This window comes from Lygodium microphyllum, chromosome 15 (genome assembly GCF_053477565.2).
Source record: "Lygodium microphyllum isolate KBCC chromosome 15, Lygodium_microphyllum_v1.1.10, whole genome shotgun sequence".
NCBI classification, from domain to species: domain Eukaryota; kingdom Viridiplantae; phylum Streptophyta; class Polypodiopsida; order Schizaeales; family Lygodiaceae; genus Lygodium; species Lygodium microphyllum.
The window spans coordinates 145,834,559-145,856,593 of NC_141149.1; the positions used below are offsets into that span (position 1 = coordinate 145,834,559).

Genomic DNA, 22,035 nt, shown 5'->3' on the forward strand with positions numbered 1-22,035 from the left:
ATTTCTATTTCATCATCATCAAGCTATACATAGTTGTTGAGATAATTGGCAAGCATATATGTGCTCAATAATCTACTAGCATCTACAAGTGCCAAAAAGAAGTTGATGTGATATCCAATTATTGAATGCTATCTGGCAAATATGCTTCACAAAGTATCAGGAAGAGAGGCTGAAGTCCTTACAACAATGATACCATGAAACAACACATTTAATCAAACAACACAAAGTAAATTGGTCCCTAAGGAATCCAAAAGGGAAACACCTAATGGGCACATGAAAGTGACAAAGTTACTAAGACTATTAAGCCATGCGTGTCAGTCAAAAACAAAAAGAAGAAGAAGAAGAAAAAGAAAAAGAAGGGAAAGAAGAAAGCAATTTTACATGGACATTTCCATACTTTTGATTGTTATGAAGTCGTGTAAATAGAAAAATGAGGTTATAGAGTTCTTTTAGAAGTACATTACGTCTCATAAAATAAATATTATGTCCTTTTTAGCTGTATATTATTTAATCTCTTGCCATACTGTGAGGAGTTAGAAAATGTTGGTTCCTTGAAACTTATAAGATATCTTCATGATATGAGGGTGATGGGCCTTTGAGAGCCACATTGAGCCATATCAATTGTCCTAAAAACATAGCTATTTGGATGCACCATGGTTAGTCACAAGTATATCCATTTGACAAACCTTATATCATGTTCTCTCATGATAAACTTCCACGATCCAAACCAATACACAACATGGATGTTAGCTCTTCATTCCATATCAACTCTAAGATAATCACCTCATACATCGACTTGTTGATATGATACTACCACAATATTGAGTCAACCACATTGACTACTTGGTATCACATTTACAAACTTGGGATGCATGGATAAAGATTCAATTGCCTACTACTTGGTTCATGAGGACATTGTCAACTTCATTCATGACGATTGAAGATAAGGAGGAAGCCTTAGCTAGGAGGATGTAAGGCTTCAAGAGGTGAGACATAGATGGGGGATTCTAAGCCGTAAGGGGAGACCCGTAAGGTACTCTTAGAAAGGAGTGAGATTCAATTGCCTAATACTTGCTTCATGAGGACATTGTCAACTTTTTTCATGATGATTGGAGGCAAGGAGGAAGCCTTAGCTAGGAGGATGCAAGGCTTCGAGTGGTGAGACATAGATGGGAGATCCTAAGCCATAAAGGAAGACCCATAAAAACTTTTAGGAAGGAGTGTGTGCTGAAGGAGGTTGCAAGGTATATCAAGTACTTTTAAAACCAAAAACTCAAGAAAGCTTTCACTTTAACATGTCATTGTTGTGGAGTCCACTTACTTGGACATCAACAATTTCAAAATGTTTTGATAGTCACGTGTCATGGTCTTTTTATAGAAAATAGATATAGCCCTAGATTTGTGCACATGATGATTTGAGCGGTACCTTTTTTAACTTTTCAATGATTTTTATTAGTTTTTATCAAATATTATTTTGCCTTAACACATGACATCATGCTTTCCGCATATAGATATGAACTCCTGGAGCCTCCTCAAGTTACTTTTATGTTTTACAATACCTAATAAACACACACACACATAATGTATGCTAACTATTTTACCCCACAAATCTACCATCTGCTTTTTCCAATATTTGAGTTGCATTTCACTTATTTAACTTTCTCAATTAAATTATTCCCATGTATCCCACTCCAACCAATTCATATTTTGAAATTCTTGTGTGGCTAGAGAATTGTCCAACTCAACCATATAAAAACAAGCAATATATTCCGATGTTACATTTTTATTTATTTTCTTATAATACTAACTATACTTTTCATAACCATTAGACAATCCATTAGACAATCACCTTTTGATTTGACACAAATTTTGCACAAATTATAACTAAAATGTAAAACTTGCCATCATGACTATTCTCCATCTTTCTATCGCTTATAGTTTCCTCCTTCAATTTGACACTTTTCTTAAATCATAGCTTTTGTCAACATGAGGTTTCTGTATAGAAGGATTTGCATAGATAGAAGACCCTATTATGTTTAAGAAAATAGTAGGAAATTTAATCTACATGAATATCACAAGGCCAAAGTTGAACTATGCTATTATACTTTTTAGTCAATTTAGGCAAGTACCTAAGAAGCCTCATTTAGATACAATCAAATGCATTACATGTAATAGTGGTAGTGGGACTGCTAATGTCAATGACCTTTTGAAGCAAAAGTTTATGATAAATGATTTGGATGAGCTAATGTACTTTCTTGGTATCGAGACGATTAGATGTGGAGATGGTATATGGCTATTCTAATGGCTATTTATATGGCTTAGATATGTTATCCAAGTATGATATGATGACATGGGTGAGCTCAGGTACTTTCTCGATATCGAGGCGATTTGATGTGGAGATGGTATATGGTTGTCCCAAAGGCGATTTACATGGCTTGGATATGTTATTCAAGTATAATATGATGGCATATAAGTCTCTTTCAATACCATAGGAGCAAAATATAAAGTTAAATATTGCAAATATTTAATTGAGATCTTCCCAAAGTGCACGAGTCTAAAGCCAATATTGTATGTCTTGTCAATATAATCAACTTATTATTATTGCATGGTGAAATATAAAACTTTCTAAAATTGTGGACTCTTCTTGTCCTCATTGAATACTTACTTGGGACCATGCTAACATAAATGTGAGCAAAAACTTTGATGCATAAGATGTAATGAGACCCTTGGAATAAAATGTTATGTTAAGCAATAATAAACCTATGTGTATACAACCTAGACATCTCTTGTGCTTGTCTCAATAAACCTTTGTGCATACAACCTAGGGATAATATGTTATGTTATGCAATAATAAACCTTTGTGCATACAACCCAGGCTTCTCTTTTCCGAATGTCAAAGCAAATGTTGAATGAACATCGACAAAATGCTCATATTTGTAAATACTTCAAAGAACTATAATTTACTACTTCAATAGTATTGCATGGCTTGAGCCTTAAAGCCCTGCTTTGGCCTTCTTTAGATAGTTAAAGTTGGCATCGTAAGAAAGTCTTTAATTAAAGTTCTATTTCAGTATTAAATGAATAAAACGGAATACAAAATGCAGTCATGAGATGATTTTTTGGGAGGGGGCGGAGGGGCGCTCATTAGTTACTGTTGTTGTATGGAGGAGGTAGTTGTAAGCTTCTGGAGCTGCAGCCAAACGTCTTCAAAATCACTGGGTAAAGGGCTCGTAAACATCATCTCCTTGCCCGTTAAGGGGTGAATAAAACTGTCACCGCACAAGCGATGGACTGATTTAGCTTACATACAAAAACCAGATTTAACATCATCATCCGGACAACGCAAAAGCTTGTTGTGGGGGGGGCGGGGGGGTGACAGAGGGACAGCTGAGAACCATCAAGTATGGGGGTTTTCTTACCAAGGATGATCTGGCTCCCTGGCGTGTTGCGAATCTCTTCTGTCACTCTGTATAATCGTGTGGCTCTTGTGCATTCTTAATACATCAGTCACTGTGTAATCACGACTCTTGTACATTCTTAATACAATTACCCATTACAGAGAGAGAGAGAGAGAGAGAGAGAGAGAGAACCTTAGAGTAGCAGCATGAAGACAAGGCCTCTCGAGCTGACTGACAAGCCGCCGCAGTGATGCATGAGCGAATGATGGAACCTTAGGAAGCATGCAAGCAAGAGCTGCGTGTTTCGTACCTCCGTATGTCTGGTCCCCAAGCAAAGGATGGCCTAGATGTTGGGCATGAACCCTAATCTGGACAGTGGTACACATCCAAGAGAAAAGGGGTTTTAGCCTGACAGAATCGCTCACAAAAAATGCTTTGATGGCATCCGATTTCTAAAGCCAAACCATTGACAATATCCTGCAATGAGATCCGACATTCTCTATCATTTTTCTGGCCTACTTTTGCATATTATCTAGCTATCATTCTCTATCATCATATTAACTTGTCTAGGTGTTAATATCTATGTGTCGAGCACCTAGTAAAAGACCTAAGAAATGCCACACTGAAGGAGTCATTAATATGTTCTTAGTGACTATCATTACAGATAGCACTGACCTTGCAGGACATAGCACAAGATTGAACATCTAGCTTAGAAATCTATTTGTTTCTAGCCACTAAAATAAGTTTCTTAAAACTTTGGCAGAGTCTGTATAATCCGACAAAATGGAAAGATGTCTCTTCACCTGATGAGTTCTGCCCGTTTCCAATTTCCATTCAACGAGAGCAGAACCACCATTTATGAGTACCTCTGTCACTTTATACCTGTTTCACACAAAGCTCAGGTTCCTTCAGACCGACCCTGAAAAATACTGCATCTTTTTAACAGTGCATACATCAAAGGCTGAAGTCCTTACAACAATGATACCACGAAATGAAATAAACCCACCAAAATCCTGTCTGAGACTATCCTTGTCAATAACACACCAAATAAGTGAACGGTCCCTTTATGCTTCACTATGAGACTGGGAAGTATCTACAACATTATCAATGGCACACCAGAGAAGTAGAACCATTTTGTTATCCTTGCCAATCAATTACACGCCAAATTTAATAGGATCATTTCCTTATCCTTCTCTCTATAGGACCTAAAAGCTCTAAAACCTTTGACAGGAAGCTTCAATTGAAGACCTGTAAACCCCACAGAAGCCAGGATAAAGGTTTCATCACACCGTTGCCAAAAAAAAACCTCAATTTTCTATCTTTGAGAGCGATTGAAGTATCTTCAAGAAAAGTAGATGTTTTACCCATTCTCCTGGGTTTCAGAGCCGATGTGAATGTTGAACAACCCCTTCTTTTAGTGGGCACAGATGTGATAAACACAATCCTTTGTCAGCACTTGACTAAGAAGGCTGAATTTCTATGGTTTTCATTAACCTCTTCGGTCTGAATGTAGCTTGAGCGGACATCTCTATCACCCTTGCATCAAAGTTGATTCTAATATCTTATAGCAAGTACCTCCAAAAATTCTAGCGTGTGGAGACAAAGCAAGAAGAATGTCTGAGAGTGTCATATCAATCAGCACAGGGCACACTTAGATTTTCCCTTTTTCAATCACTCTTTCTTCCCTTTTGCTTTTCCCTAGCAGCTCGCCCTAATGTGACCTCTTTTACAGCAGTGCTTGACAACACAGCCCAATAATCCACACGCAGGCTTGGCTCATGCATGTGCATTATCCTTTCCTGTTGCTATGAACACCTGCCCCCTTACTCTCAAGAATCAGATTTGCCAGCTATGCCAGTTGGAGCCAAAGACCATGTACTATATATGTCAATACCTAGTATACAATGAGATCTGAGGAGCGACTCCATTGCATCTTTCAGGATAGTTTTGGCCCCCTGTCCAGAGTGATGGACTTCTCAGACCTGCAATGCCTTAGGCTCTTCCTCATCGAGTTGTGCAGACATCAAGATCACATGCTACAATCAAGATGGGGGACTTGAGCCAGGCCCAACACAAGCCAACACACTCTCAATAGCTTCTTCAAAGCAGCAGCAACTCTAGACAAAGATGAACAGTGAGTACTTGGATCCCTTTAGCCACCCCAAGTATAGTACGGGGGAGTTTCAGAAACGGGGGAAAGGGAAGCTGGAAAAACCAGAGTTTTGGAGTTTTGGCCAAATTTTGGAAACGGGGAAATGGCCCTTTGGATTGTACACTAAAATAAATGTGCTATTACATGGATATGTAAATATATCGATCCTGCAACATGTATACAAATTTTATACAAAACTTTTGAGTCTTTATGTCATAAGATCAAAATCAAGATTCATTACATGTGTCATGAGTGAAGACTCAATGGTTAAGACAGCTTGACACAGCTAAGACAAATTTCAAAACTTTAAACAGTAAAATTAATTATACTTTATGACTCACGAATCATCTAAATGCTAATATCAATAATGGTGGAACCAAGATGCATAATAAGAAAAATCAAGATACATGTAACTATGTGATGTGAATAATCTGTCCAAAGTCCAATCGACGCTAAGTACGAGTAACTACTGAGTAATAACTATCAACATCAATGAACAATCAATATCATCATGTGCATGTGACATGTGTAATGCCACTGGTGATTGGTAACTAACAACTCCAATGCTAAACTGATTCTTGACTCCTGAGGTATCATGACTCATGACTCTAGTTTCTAGAGTCCACGAGTCATGACTCGTTTGGATGATTCTGAGGATCCATGCACTATCTTCTCATCCGACTTTGACGACCCTGGTATCCCTTGATTGGATTGACATACCTCCAAAATAGATTTAGCGCTTTGATAAGGTAATGCCAAATAGGAATTCGCAAAGAAGTTTAAAAATAAAGGAATATTGAAGATAGTGAAAAAAAAAAACTTAGAAAAAATGAAGGAGAACCTAGAAGGAGGAGGGAAGAAGAAGAAAGGAAGAAAGGAAGGAGGAGGAGGAGGAGGAGGAGGAGAAGGAGGAGGAGGTGGTGGCGGTGGTGGTGGTGGTGATAGTAATGTGTTGAGCTGGAGTGTTGACTAAATGCGAGACTGGAATGAGCAGTGATAGAGCTGAGAGCTGAGAGAATCGAGTAAGAGTATATCAGTGTATTGCACGGTACAGAAAGAATAAAAATGTATTTATATGTTAGCGTACAAGTAAAGGGTGTGTTCACACCCATAAGTTTATACACACGGGATAAATGGGAGTTTATACCCAAAGGGGCTTTACACCCAACAACCTCCCACTTAGAGGCCCGAAGTGGTTTCTTTAAACTATCCACCTTCCACTAGTTGAATGCAATGCTCATGCTGACCTTTGCAAGGCTTTTAGTGAGAACATCTGCAGGGTAATCTTGGGTTTTGACCTTAGTCAATGTGACAAGGCCATCATCCAAGACCTCTCGAATGAAATGATACTGAACATTCTTTGTGTTTGGTACGTGCATAAAACATGGCATTTTTAGCCAGACATACTGCACTCTGGCTATCACAACCAAGCATTAGAGTATCTGAAGAAGACCAAAATCCTTGACAAAACAGCCAAGCCCAATAGCTTCTTTAGAAGCTTCTATGGCTGAAATATATTCAGCCTTTGTAGTACTCAGTGCTACAATTTTTTACAACCTTGAACACCAAGAAAAAGCTCTAGCAGCCAAAGTAAAGACATACCCATTGGTAGACTTTCTAGTGTCAAGATCTCCTGCCATGTCCGAATCACAAAATCCTTGCAGTTGTAATGTACCCTTTCCATAGCATATGCACTTGTCTTATGTACCTTTTAAGTATCTAAAGATCCATTTCATTGCTTCCCAATGTAGTTTGCTAGGGTTAGACATAAATCTATTAACAACTCCCACTGCATGAGCAATGTCTGGACGAGTTGCAACAGTGGCATACATCAAAGAACCACAAGCTGATGCATAAGGTATGCCTTTCATTACAGTAGTAGTTGCATCATCTTTTGGGAAATCATCTTTGCTAACCTTTGTATATGGTGGTAAAGGCACACCTGCCACCAAGAGGCTTAGCATCAGCCATATTAAATCTGTCAAGTACGTTGTTGATGTACTTGTCTTGTGAGAGAAACAACAAGTGCTGCCCTCTCTCTTTTAATGCGCATGCCCAAAATGTGTTCAACTACTCCCAAATCTTTTATTGAGAAGGCTGAACTCAGCTGCCTTTTAAGAGTATGTAAAGTACTCTTATGCTTTCCTACAATCAGCATGTCATCCACATATAAAACTGGCACAATAAGGCTTCCATCTTTAGCCTTCTTAGTGTATAAGCAGTGATCTGCATGGCTGCGTTTGAATCCATGGCTGAGCATAAAAGTATCAAACTTATTATACCACTGTCTAGGGACCTATTTCAGCCCATATAAGCTGTGTTTCAGCTTACAAACTAAATGCTCTTTCCTTGGAATAACAAAACCTTTGGGTTGTTTCATATACATCTCTTCATCCAAGTCACCATGAAGAAAAGGAATCTCCACATCCATCTGATCCAACACTAAATCCCAAGACGCAATGAGAGCAAACAAAACATGGACCGTAGTCATCTTCACCACTGGTGAAAAAACCTTCTGGAAGTCTATGCCTTCCTTCTGTGTATAGCCCTTAGCAACCAAACGTGCCTCGTATTTGGGCATCCCATCAATACATTTCACCTTATAAACCTATTTAATAGAAATGGCTTTCCTATCCTTGGACAAAGGTACAAGCTCCCATGTGTTATTCACATACAGAGACTTCATCTCTTCCTGCATAGCAAGCTCCCACTTTCTCTTCTTTTCACATGAATGTGCCTCTTTAAATGTCAAAGGCTCACCTTCATCAATCAATAAAATGCAATCCAAAGATGGCTAAAATCTCTATGGCTTACCTTCTAACATGTGTAAACCTTCTTACCCAATGATCTATAGTATTAATAGCCAATGGGTCTATATCCTTAGGTATGTGCACACCATCACTTGGTGGCCGGTTTTCAATATTTTCTTGCTGCTGTAACCTGTTTTCAGCATGTTCTTGTTGCTGTCCTATTCCATCATGTGCATCAATTTGCTGTCCAATATCTCCTAGGTGTAGCACAATAGGTTGATGATCATTTTCACCATCAAAAGGCATCACAACTAAAGACAGGAAAATGGTTATATGAAGCAGGTTTGCCAGACCAAACCTCTTTAGGAATGCCATTTTCCAATGCATGATGGGGAGAGCGATCGCACACATGAACTGCAGTTTTAAGAGCCTCTCCCCAAAACTGCTGCGGGAGATTAGCTGTGGACAACATACTTCTGACTCTCTCACAAAGTGCATGATTATATCTTTCAGCCACGCCATTTGATGCAAGATTGTAAGGGGCTGTCAACTCTCTCTTAATGCCATACATCTCACAAAACCTTTTGAACTCATAAAAAATATACTTGCTCCCATTATCCATTCTTATAGCTTTTAACTTAAGCCTTTTCTGTGTATTAACAAAAGCATGAAACTTTTTAAAAGCATCCTACGCTTCCTTTTTGCTCTTTAATACATACAACCATGACTTTCTACTAAAATCATCAATAAAAGTGTCGAAGTACCGTGCATCCCCATGTGAATTAACACGCATAGTGTACACATTTGAATGTACTAAGTCAAGCGCATTGGACTTCTTAACAACACCAGAGTAGTAAGGAGACTTCACATGTTTTCTATATATGCAATCATTACAAAAGTCAAGACTAGAGCCTTTTACATCAAATCTCCTTGAAGATGAGAGAACCTAAAGGCCTTTCTTCTAGCTCATATGGCCAAGTCTTTTGTGCCAAAATTCCATTTGTGAATGAACTTAAGCCATAGCCAAAAACTTGCCAAGTAATGCTTTACAATGCAAATAATACAAAGTTTCCTTGTTGCTGCCTTTTCAACAATCAGCATAAAGCCCTTGTGGACCTGCCAAGATGCACCAAAGATAGTAAAATACCCTCTTGCATCAAGCTGCCCAACTGATAGTAGAATTTTCTTTATGCCAGGATATATATTTGACATCATATAATATCAGCTCTTGGCCATTTTCAAGGGCCAAGTAAATGGTATCTACACCCTCTATTTTGTTGAGAAACCCTTCACCCTTCACCCGTACTTTGTGTTTTTGTGTTTCTGCGTTTTGCGTTTAGGGTTTGCAGCCCCAAAAAGGGGCGCCATCCTAGATTAACTGTGCCTATTTATAGGCCACTCTCTTACTCATTCTTCACGGCTGATTCATTCAGTCCGTCACCTCTTCTCTCTAACCTCTCCACTACCCTCACACCCCTTTAGGACATTGCGGTTCGTGGTTCGTGGCTGTCTTCATCATCTTCCTTGTGCTACGGCACCCTTGTTCCCTTGTATTACATTTACTCCATGATTTAGAACTTCATCATTCCATTCATCAGAGTTTCTTCTCTCTTCTCTTCTCTTATCTTCTCCATGTTTGCCGAGTTCACTCAGTGTTCCTTTCCGCCAACCCTACTGTCTCACTGGTACGTCATCTTTTGATATATTTCACGTGCATAATTGTTGGCCAAGTAAACCTTGCCTAGGCAACTTGAAGTGTATTTAGAAAATTACTCCAAAGAGGGAGTGATATGAAAAGAGGCACCATTGTCCACTATCCATGATTAAGACAGCCCATCATGAGTTGAAAGTAAAGCATAAATCACCTCCTTTTTAGTGATGTGCATATCACCTGCTGTTACCATAATATCTGCATCATTACATGAGGTGCAACAAGTATCTCTCCACCATCAGAGAGTTTTTCAATGACCACACTAGATGCAACATTTGCCTTTGCAACTTCTTTTGAGAAAGAGCTATTATCCTTTTTTTTCTTTCCTTGATGTTTCTTTCTTTCTTGCTTTTTCTTGTATTAGCGATAATCAGACTTTTTATGCCCTTTACATCCACATTGATAGCAGGTCATATCCTAATGTTTGCCCTTACTTTTACTCCTGCTTTTGCCTTTATTTCTTTCATTATCCCTCTTTTCTGACCTGCCTCTAAGATGATAAGCTAAACCATTGCTTTCTTCTCTAAAAATTCTTCTAATCTCCTCATTGAGAACAGAGCCCCTAACACCATCGAAGGTTGAAGCAGGGTTGTTGCTCAATGAGACAACCAAAGACTCCCAGCTAACAGACAAAATCATCAACAAGAAAATGGCCTTCAATTTATTATGGAAGGGCTACAAACCATGTCTTGCAATTGGCTCAAAATCCTTGTGAAAGCACTCAAATGCTCCGATGCTGGCTTAGACTCATCCAACTCCATGTTTACAAGCTTGCGCATGAGATACACTTGATTTACTGGAGTTGTATTTTCACAAGTGTCCATTAATTTTTTCCATATGGCATAAGCTGTATTGAGACGCTTAATGTCCATAAGTACATCATCAAATACAACCATTTTAATGTATGCAATGGCCTTCTTGTTGAGTCTAGCCCAATGCTCATTTATCATAGTTGCAGGCTTAACTTCCAAAAGAGCATCATCACAATCCTTGAGAAACAAAATGCCTTGCATCTGTACTTCCCATAGTTGTCAGGTATGAAAAGTACGATACGGTATGGTATGATAAAATAAGATTTTATAAGGTATGGTACGATATTAGTACGAAAAAAAAATTAACTTCATTTTTTTAAAAACTATAAATAATAGAATACATGTTTAAAGTGAAACTAGCAGTGTCATTACAAAATATGCTGAATACATGCGGTAAAAAGCCCTCACAATCACACGCGAGTAGCAAACATGCGGGCAATGCCGAACGGTACAGTGTACTGGATACATCATACAATCATCAATGAGTGAAACTGGATACAACCATCAGTGATAGTACTAAGTAGATACAAAAAGGTGAGACTCGAGAGAGCTAAGGCCTAGAGGCTAGGATGACTCATGAGGCATCACTATCATCAGCATCATCATCATCATCATCATCATCATCATCTGAGTGCTTATCAAGAGAGTTTGAAGATGACTCCTCGTCATCGAATGATGAGGCACTCTCATACTCATCCTCACTGATAAGGTTACTATCATCATCAAATGATGGCTCCCTAGGCAATGACGGTCCAACTGTAGGCAAGGGGGAAATGTCGTCGTCAGAAACTGGACGAGAGCTACTAGAGCCCCACCTCATAGATGTCTGCAAACCACCTGAACTTTCCCTCGTCAATCTCGGAGGACGTCGAATGACCATGCCCCTGCTGGCAACTCGAACTCCTCGCCCACGAGCATGCTGACTACGAGTGTCACGGATGTCTGCTGCTATGAGCTCTCTATAGAGCTCTGCAAAGATCTGCTTCTCCTCCTCATCGACCTCCTGATGTACACTTGCAAGTGTTGCCCGTCAACTTGAATGTATCAACATTCACCTACACAATGCACATAAGATAATAGATTATAAATACTAAATTGTTGAGTATAATAAATACTATAAAGTAAGTTATAATAAGTTGAAACCAACAAAATTAAAAATTAAACTTGACTTATCATTTTATGGTTAGGTGTTTACTTGCTTTGGGCTATCCATACTCATCATCGCCTTCATCATGCGCAAGTTAGAGCGGCAAGAGAAAGCTGCTCTAACTATCTTGTACTAAGACTATTGCGAATCTTCGTGAGAATGAGAGAATAGGCACTCCAGTTTCTCTCACATGCACCCGAAGAGCAATCTTGCACAAGGACTCTCATGGCCAAGGGCTGAAGAGTCTCCAGCGCATATCCAAAATTTTGCCACTAAAATAGAGGCTTTATAAGTGACTCCCTTCTCCAACGAGTGGGAGAAGAAAATGCCACATGTTCTCTCTCATCTACATAGCATCCAAGCTCCTCTAGTGGTCTGGTCATCTATGGGGATCACACAAGTCAAATATGCAAGCTGATCTGATCGGAGCTCTCTGTCATCCATGATCGTCGGCGACTTATTCCGGATGCACCAATGCTGCAAAACCATGGATGGGTCTATGTATCCATGCCCATCTCCTCCCTGCTATCTCTATGATGTATGCACGCTGAGAATCTGTGATCATCATGCAAGCCCGTACCTCCACCAATGCCGCTCTGAAGAAGTGAGCGAGAAGGCCCATGGTGGACCCCTCGCAATCAATCATACGCAACACCCTATAAAAGGGAGTCACGACAATCACAATGGCACGGACTTTCTGCCAAAACTACTCATCAAGGCACAGCCGCTGCATGGCTTTCACCTCCTCTATCTCATGCTCATCCCACTCATTCCATAGAGTAGACACCACTGTTTGGCATAGGGCGGACCGCACCTCATAAAGCCGCTCCAACAATAATCACATATAAGTAAACCGAGTTGAAGAAGGCTTCTTCAACTCAAGTTTGCTATGCTCGTGATACATCGCAAGCACCTTCACCTTCACCGTGAAGAAGGTGACAACAGATGTAGCCTTGTGTACCACCCTCTTCACCCATTTTAGCTTCCCGATGTCCTCCATGAGTAAGTCCAAACAATGACTTGCACATGGAGTCCACACGATTGAAGGAAACTTGGCCTCAAGCAAACGGCCCATGCGCCGACAATTGGATGCATTGTCGGTCACAACTTGCACCACATTCAACGAGCCCACCTACAAGCACATCATACATGGCACAAATTATAAAAGCTTCGGGGAGAGATGAATCATGAATCACGACTTGAAAATTCTAATTATGATTCATGAATAATGAAAGCAACTTTAAAAAGACAATGTGTACCTCAATGATAGCTTGCCGAATGTGGCGGTAGATGAATGGGCCAGTCGTTTTTCTTCCCCTCTTGCCGGTGTCTACGGCCTGCAAAAAATATGTGCCAAGTGGACATGAAACAAGTATGTTGATGATACCCTGTTTCTTACGGTCACTCCATCCATCGGTGAGAATGGAGCAAACGTATTTTGTCCATGCGGCCCGAATAGGATCAAGGGCTTTCTCAATCCTCTCCTTCTCTTCATCAATCTTCTTCGTCCTCATATCATTGTATGAGACGCCACTCCATCCTTCACATGGGCCCACATTGACGATAGTTCTCAACATCTTTTCCCATTGCTCATGCTTTAGGATGTTGAATGCAAGATTGCACTCGATCACCATGCGTGCAATCTCAACATCAGCTTGTCGTTGCCTTTCTCTAAGAAAGGCAACCAATCCACGTGTATGACCGGGAGCTTGAGAGAGAGGATTGCCTCTCCAGTACCACATGAGCCTCTAACCTTTGCCTTTTGCCAATGCCGGAGCCCGAAGCGGATGTGGAGTCAGTACCACCAATGGTGGAGGCCTCACCCGCATCGGTCGAAGATAGGCCTACATTTAAGGCTTCCTCATGAGTAGGCATAGATGTAGATGCCGCCGTCGCCGATCCGCCACCTCCTCTTCTAGTGGATCCTCATCTTATCTTGGCGAGAATCTCGTCCGCAATGTGTTGAGGGATCGACTTGCACGGAGTGACTTGTCCCCCCGTCTTGGAAAGATGTTGGAGAAGCTGGGTTGCACCACTTGTGTAGCTCTTTTTGCAATACTTGCATATCCAATTGTGGAAGTTGGACTTCTTTGTGTCCCTCTCCACATGGATGGCGTGCAATTTGAAGGCCTCATGCTTCTCGCATGTCACGGTGCCGAGGTGAGGCTGGAGGCCCGATGAAGAGGAGAGAGTCGAAACTTGTCACTCCGATCGGCGGTGATACTTGAAGAGGGAGGGGATGGGGGGAAGAGGAGAGAGTGAGATGATGCTTGAGCCTTGAAGAGGGAGGGGATCGGGAAAACTTGGAAAGTTGGAAGAAGAACGAACTTTAAAAAGAGAGAGGATGGGAGGAAGACTCAAGAGAAGAGGGGAAGAGGAGAGAGGAAGAGGGAGCTTGGAGGGGATGGGAGCTTGATGCAGCCTTGGAGACTTGGAGACAAGAGCGAGGGTTGAGGAGAGAGTCGAGACTTGCAAATGATCAATCGTGTCCAGTTTGCGTCTTTTTCCCCAGCCCGTTTCGCGCGGAAACTCCCTGGATAGCTCGCCTTGTCCCGCACGATAGGTGGCCAAAACATGCTTAAAATATCATACGAAACAGTACAGATACGTACCGTACGGTTCGTATGGTACGATCGTACCTGTCCGTTCGACATACGAGTGCAACCCTGGTCCTTCCACAAGTTGAAACCACTGCCATCAAATCTCTTGATTTCAAGAAGGGATTTACTGTCACTACTGCTTGAAGCATTTGCAGCCATTTTTCAGCAATGTACCCAAAGAACAATACTGCAATTTATAACAACAAACAATGAGCTGAATATTCAATTAATATCAGCCCAAAATTTCAGTCAATGAGAGCAAGGCTTAGTCCAATTACATGTACCGCAATAGAACTGATGACTTTCAGCAGTATAACTGAAATTTCAGCATATACTCAAGGCATACATAACTGCCAGCTGACTCCCACTTCAGCAGTATCACCAAAAGTGCATCTGCAATAATCCTAGATCTGCAAATGATCACTAAGGTTGCTGCAAAATGACTGTTCAGCAATACATTAACTCAATGGGAGCTGCCCAACATATGTACTGCATACATATGTGACCAAGTACTTCTGATACACAAAAGAAACCAAGATTCTCAGCAATTTCTTCAATATTTCACAAGTGGGAGATGAATCTCACTGCTTACAGCACCAAGATTGCATTAGCAATGTTTCCAATGTACATTTCAGACATCATTTTTTATTGCCAAGATTCTCAAATTTCAGCAAAAGCCCCAAAATTTTACTGACAAATCTGCACCGATTGCATTAATACATGATTCCAAGACCATAAAATCGGCGAAATTGGCAAACTTTGCCAAAACCTTGCAAAAGCCCCAAAAATTCTCGGGTCAATTGTGCACCAATGTCAACAAACTTGACTCTGCTAAGAAAAATTTCATTGATATGAGAAAAGCCCCATGTTTTATGGAACCAATGTTTGCAATTTCTGCAATTTTTTGGTCAGATTGTCTTGTTATGTATGACTAGCATCAGATTCGGGAAAACCCAGAAATTTTTGAGCATAAGGATGCACTAGTGAAGACCGTGGTTGCACGCGCGAACCAGGGCTTAAAATAACCCACTTCACAACCCAAAAAAAAAAAAACCGAATTATTGGCTGGTCATTGCCTGTCTGTCCACATTGACCCCACATGTGACATAGAATGCCTCTGCGTGGCCCTATTGACTCGCATCACGTGTCTGCATTGGCCCCGTGTTGGTCCCATTTGACATTGACCCGTCAAATCTGGTCGCCCACTGGTGCACCTGATGCACACGACCTGTGCTGGTCGCTTTTCACCTCAACTGGACCTGTGCTGGTCGCTTTTACCTCAACTCGACTTGCTGCACGCTATCCTGATCTGCCTCACATGTCGAATGCTATCTAATGACTGGATCTTGTCCCGTGACCTGTGACAGTGTTGGGAAGCGCGAACACTGTAACCAACAGCTCTGATACCAGTTTGTTGAGCTGGAGTGCTGACTGAATGCAAGAGTGGAATGAGCGGTGATAGAGCTAAGAGCTGAGAGAATTGAGAAAGTTTACCAGTGTGTTGCACGGTACACAAAGAATAAAAATGTATTTATATGTTAGGGTACAAGTAAAGGGTGTATCCACACCCGTAAGTTTATACACACTAGATAAATGGGAGTTTACACCCAACATAATGTGCTTGAGTAAGAGGAGGAGACAGTTGCACAAAAAATAGGGGTGAAACTGAAAACCGGTCTGCCCATCCCCTATAGGGTGCCAAAATGGCATTTCCCCGTTCTTGCTTTGATCCAAAATGGCAGTTTCGTTTCAGGGCCCCCGAAATGCCATTTTAGGATACTATGACCCGAAGGGGTCACCTTAGAGCAGGAAAGAGATGCAAAGCATAGCACCCACAACCTTCTAGATGGAGGCCTAGATCAAGACACCACTAGAGGATCCAGGCAATCTCGGCATGGCATCACACAATAGAAACACACAAAGTACAACCACAACTAAAACACAAAGACTCAAACAGTGGCGTGCAAGACTCAAACCCTGAACGCAAAACGCAAGACTCAAAACACAAAAACACAAAGACAAATAGAGAAGAAATAGAACTATGAAGTAAATGAATTAATGCTGTAAATGAATGAGAGAATGTAAAAAATGCTCAAGGGCAAAGTTATCCAACAGCTACTAGTTGGATATGTATCATCCACCGGAGACAAATTCCAAGTAAAGCAACCACTAGTCGGAGCAACGACCTGATGTAGATGATGAAAGCTGATCCTCCCTGTTTAATAAAACTTTTTTGTAATGAAACCAAGAAGAAATTGGAATAAAAGCTCAATCCCATTTTATCCCAAGAGGTCCCACCCTAAAGCAACTAGGGCATTACACAAAGAGTGCACGTTGGCTATCTAGTGGCCTACCAAGACTATAGAGGCAATGGTTATCTTACTAAGGAAGTCCAAGTAGTCACTCAGAGAGAAAAGGGCATTGGACAAAGAGTGCTCGTCGGTTGCCCAATGCAGTGGCCTACGAAGTCTTGCAAAGGCGGATGAAACCACATGGAACTTTTTGTTTCATTGTCTTTTTTTAAAAAAAGAATAAATATGGTTTGCGACCTTTCAAGCAGCCGTGTCCCATGGGAAGTGTCACAGGGACATGAAATTTTGAAATTCTTTAATCTTGTTGGTAGTATTTGATTAAGTTACTAATCAAATATGCAAGGTTGTTTAGCACATGTAATGCACATGGCAATTATTTCATGGTAACAGGCCAAGGACCCCAAGTATGTAGTGCGTGTCAAAAGCAAAAGTTGTGACAAGTTATGCCAACTACGCTTTAGTATTCAGTTGGTGTCAGTTTGACCCTAGGACAAATGTTTGGGTGATACTATTAGTGGTGACACTAGAGACTAGCATTAATTAATTAATTAATTAATTAATGCTGGTCTAAGGGTCAACAGAGGTTGGGGACCACTCCAAGTTACAAATGACAGGGTAAGAAGAGATGAAATTAATTTTCAGACTATTTATTTCTGAAAAAAAAAATTAATGGTTGGATAATGTTGAAATTTGGGTTTAGAAGGTTGCTACTTGGCAAAAATACGCATGCAAACTGAGAAAACGTTTTTGGGCTTGATTTCAGCCATTTAGCTTGTGGGTCAATCTTTGGCAGATGATTCTTTCATGTTTCTTACGGCTGATCGCACTAATGCTAATCAGGTAATGGTGGCGTGGAATCTTTTTGCTTTGGCATTTGGTCTTCATATTAATACTCAGAAATCTACACTTCTATCCTTTACAGAGACTGATTTGCAGGCCTTGGGCTGGCATGGAATTGTGATCTCAAAGGGAAATATCACCAGACACTTGGGATACCCTATTGGTGTGGAGGTAGCACCCCGGGCCTTATTGGATTGGATGACCTCCCGGATTCATGACAAGTTCATGTACTGGAAATCTCAAGACTAGCCTTTACATGTCAGACTAAAAGTTGCTCAAAGTATTATGGTCAGTATGATATCATTCTTTTTGCCACTGCTTCCTTGGACTAAGAAGTCCCTTTTGGAACTAGTTCAGCCTATCAAGTTCATTTTGTGGAAAAATAAGGGGAACCGTTTGGGCCAGGTCTGGATTTCGTGGCAACATGTGACTATGCCTAAACGAATGGGGGGAGCAGCTTTGTTGGATGTTAATTTGCATATGAAAGCCTTGAGGTTGGCCCTTTTGCATGCGCTATGTTTGCAGAGTCATCCTGGGTTAGATATTGCAAAATTTTTCATTGACAAGACTAGCATCTCCCATGGTAACAGGGTCATTCGTGCCTCCTGGTGGCATGAGCTTAATTCCTTAAGGTCTGTTAAGATCACCCAATCTTTTCTCCTTTCTCATTTGATTGCATCTTGGCAGGAGATCTTACATTTTTCAATTTGGTACCCTCCCGAGATTCGCAAGGACGCGAATTCGCTGCAAGGAGAAGTTTTGGCCTCTTCCAGATTGTTAGATTGGCCGGACAAAGATTTGCACACTTTTCGGCATATTCGTCAACACTTTCGGGTACCCCGAGAATTTTGTGACATCTAGTCATCCATATAGGTCAAACTTCAGAGGTTCTCTCCTTTACCAGTGCTACAGTCATTGTATCCATGGCGTGACTGGAAGTTTGTGATACCGGATGATTTTGAGAAGAGGTCTGCTAACCAGATATACCATCATATGGTGGAGGCCAAGAGATGGGTCACTACAAAGGTGAATAAATTATGGCATATTAGGGATGGCAAAAAGAAGTGGCAGGAAAGATTCCTTCAGCTTTGGAAGTCCATAGTTCCCTATCAAGGAAAGGTCTTCTTGTGGAGACTACTGATTGGTGGTCTTCCAACTGGAGAGGTTTTGCGTGCTCAAAAGATGTCTGTTGGTTGTTGTGTATTCTGCACTACATGTGATGAAACATTGCTTCATCTTTTTGCCTCTTGTCCAGTTGCGCGACAGATTTGGTGTTTTATTTCTCACATGTGGCTCTTGGCGACTTAGCTACACATAACAGCCCGTTCATGGATTATGGAAGCGCTGCTCTCCATGCCTTCTTTGCATTCTAATCATTCCTGCCTGTTCTAGTTCCTCGGATGGACTGCCTTGTGGCATATCTGGTGTACTCCGAATGCCTTTATTTTTTATTCAATCTCGGGTATCCATGGTCATGTGGCCCGTATTTGAGGTTTAGTGCTATGGCAGATTTCTTCTATGATAGCAACTGACCTCGTTCTTCCTGACATTGCTGCCCCCTGGCTGGCTATTGTTCGCTCTACACCAGTGGTGTGATTTTCTCTGTGTTAAAGTCCTGATAGTCTTTCGTCACTTTCTTGGATGATCTGATGGTCTGATGTAACAAAATGTAAGAGATTTAGTGAGAATGTTGACCAGATGGTCTAATGTATATATTTTTCGGAGAGAGAGTTTTGGGCCGACCTGATGGTCTGATGTAAAATATTTACTTAATTCAATTATCTTCACGAAAAAGAAAAGAGAGAAGGTGTTATAGATTATAATTCAGACCAGTTTTCAGCCATTTGCTACAAGAGACAATAGCCAAAGGCCCTAGGGGATCAAGTACCAGCAAGAGGACGACCATAAGATCAAGCAATTGCATCTTGAGCCTAGCGACATCAATTTTGAACCTCTTCGGCAATGGGCAGCAGCTATACGTGGCAAATTTGATAGGCTGCAGGCAGAATTCAACCACTTCCCATGAGGAATCTCTGAAATTTCTCTCTTGCATTCTCACCCCTATTCCAGCCCACTCTTAGAATATCTCAGCTTATCTTAGCCATTTGGAGCAGATCTCAGCCAAATTTGGTGGAGACCAAAGGGAATTCTATTGTAAATCCTAAATTTCTACAAAAATTAGGGTTTAATAGCCACCTCGAGGCCCGTGCCAACACTAAAAGGCATCATATACAAAAATCGGCACCTAAAATTTGTGAAATTCTTAGGTAATTTAGATGCCAACCCCTCCATTGCAAATTTGGGGCAACATTTGGCCATTTGGGGTCCAATTAGAGGAAGTCCTGGGTGAATTCAAGGGGTAATTGGTCCAATTTGTGTGTTGAGATTGCATCTACAGCAAGGGGCTTTTGGATCAGCCAAGGAGATTGTGTAATCTTAACTTGCACCCAATCCATTACTCAATAAAGTTAAAGAAATACCAAAATGCGCACCAGTTTTGGAGCTAATAGGGTGTCTACTGTCCAAGAATATTAAGGCAAAGAGTGCATCTTAGCTTATGTTTATTTTTTGATTGCTGTAATTAAGTGCTTGATTAGGGAGTTACCACCCTCTCCGAGAAGAAAGGCTGGTTTAATGGTTTAATGGTTCCATTGCTGGGATAGCACTCAATCCTTTGATTTGGTGGGCCCGAGACACCTAATTGCAAGGCAAAGCTTCGTGCTAGTGCTGATTCTTGTACTCCACAAAGAAATTACAGTAAAATGTCTTCATACAATGAGATGAGAATCAAGCAGTAATGATGCCTCTCAGTATGGACATTCACATGGGAATGAAGGAAATGCAATGCTTGATCTTGGACAAGGCTCAAACCATGGACATCAAGCTGAAAATGTTGCTCTTGGGCAAGATGCAAGGCCTTCAAGACATAATGCAAGTGCCAATCCAATGAATTTAGGACAGCCGAGCATGCATACTATGATGGGGCAGTTAAGATATTTTGGTGGTAGCACAATTTTTCACCTAATGTTTGGGCAAGGACCACATACAGGAATGTATGGAAAAACTCCCTATGGTATGCCGCAGCTAGTGCATGGTATGCAAGACCCAATGTATTCGGGTATGGCTGGAAATGTGTAAAACCCTGTGTATGGCAGCATTGGCTTCATACCTAGGACACTAAGTCGCAAGGAATGAGTGCTGGTCATGCAAATGGTGCGTTGGTTTTGATGTAAATTCAGCAAATGCATCCTTTTTGCAGCGGCTAGTATATGACAACTTGACACCCAAAGGGGCAGCAAAGGACTGTGATGAGGATGGAAAAGCAATGAAGTTTAAGTCCTTCAGTGTGCCCAAGATAGGGTTTGACTTTTATTTACCAGTTTGATGCAACCTTTTTGGAGGGAAACTTCACCAAATCCTCAAAGATTCAAAAGACAACCACTTTCTTGAAGGGAAATGCATTGCAGTGGTGGTCCACACTTTTGATGCAAGGTAGAGCACCATCAACATGGGTACAATTTAAGCAAATGTTTGCATCGAATTGGTTGCCAAGTATCTTTGAGGTGGACACCATGACAACTTGGAACAAGTTTGATGCTAAGAAGTGCAAGAATTTGGAGCAATACGATAAAAACTTTTGGGATGCATTGCTGCTCGTCACTTCTTATTCCCCCATATCCCTTCATGAATTGTAAGGATCATGTAGAGCCCATCACACCGCTCATTGGAAACTTCGGTTGCATATATAGGGATATGTGAACAACGAAGAGTTATTCATTGCTCCACTTCAAGGTTGTGATGTATTGATCAATATGCCATGGTGTCACCATATGCATACAGTGATTGATTTACGTGCAAAAGAGATCACAACTCAACCTAAGAAAAAGGCACTCACACTTGATGTACAGTTGAAAGGGGAATTTGTCCTTGTTATATCTACAACTACTATTTCTAAAGTAATGAAAAATCATATTTCAACGTACTTGCTTTTTACTAAGGATAAGGATAATAGTGAGAATGTTGGAAATATGTCTAAGTTAGAAACGGATTGCATGTTATTTCTAAAAATCTATGCTGATTGCTTCTCTCAATCACTTCTAGGGCAGCTATCGTCTGAACGGCCTAAAGATCATGGCATAGATCTTATCCCTAGAGGTAGCCCACCTAATAAGACACCTTATAGAGTCAGTGCAACCCAGCATGAGATAATGAGTTAAGTGAATAAGCTATTAGAAAAAAGGATGATTCAACTCAGCTCATCTCCTTTTTGTTCTCTAGTGCTTTTGGTATACAAAAAGGATGGTTCATGACGT

The 22,035-nt window shown here is 40.8% G+C and overlaps 1 protein-coding gene and 2 pseudogenes across 7 annotated transcripts in view; all 3 read right to left on the reverse strand.

Moving 5' to 3' along the window:
- Positions 1 to 2,905: 2,905 nt before the first annotated feature.
- Positions 2,906 to 22,035, reverse strand: part of LOC148025188 (Pseudouridine synthase family protein) — a 174,445-nt gene continuing 155,315 nt past the window's right edge. For 2 of the 7 annotated variants that reach the window (XM_087694975.1, XM_087694969.1), the window contains 4 exons: positions 4,202 to 4,280; positions 3,591 to 3,766; positions 3,420 to 3,494; positions 2,906 to 3,269 (listed from right to left, as the gene is read on the reverse strand). In XM_087694975.1, coding sequence (XP_087551101.1) covers positions 3,149 to 3,269; positions 3,420 to 3,494; positions 3,591 to 3,766; positions 4,202 to 4,280 — 451 coding nt within the window. In that variant the 3' untranslated portion in view covers positions 2,906 to 3,148. Of the gene's footprint in view, positions 3,270 to 3,419; positions 3,511 to 3,590; positions 3,876 to 4,201; positions 4,281 to 22,035 lie in introns of those variants that run through there. The other 5 variants (XM_087694972.1, XM_087694971.1, XM_087694970.1 and 2 more) reach the window with 5 other exon arrangements.
- Positions 11,339 to 13,106, reverse strand: LOC148025189 (uncharacterized; annotated as a pseudogene).
- On the reverse strand, positions 13,179 to 14,172 carry LOC148025190 (uncharacterized; annotated as a pseudogene).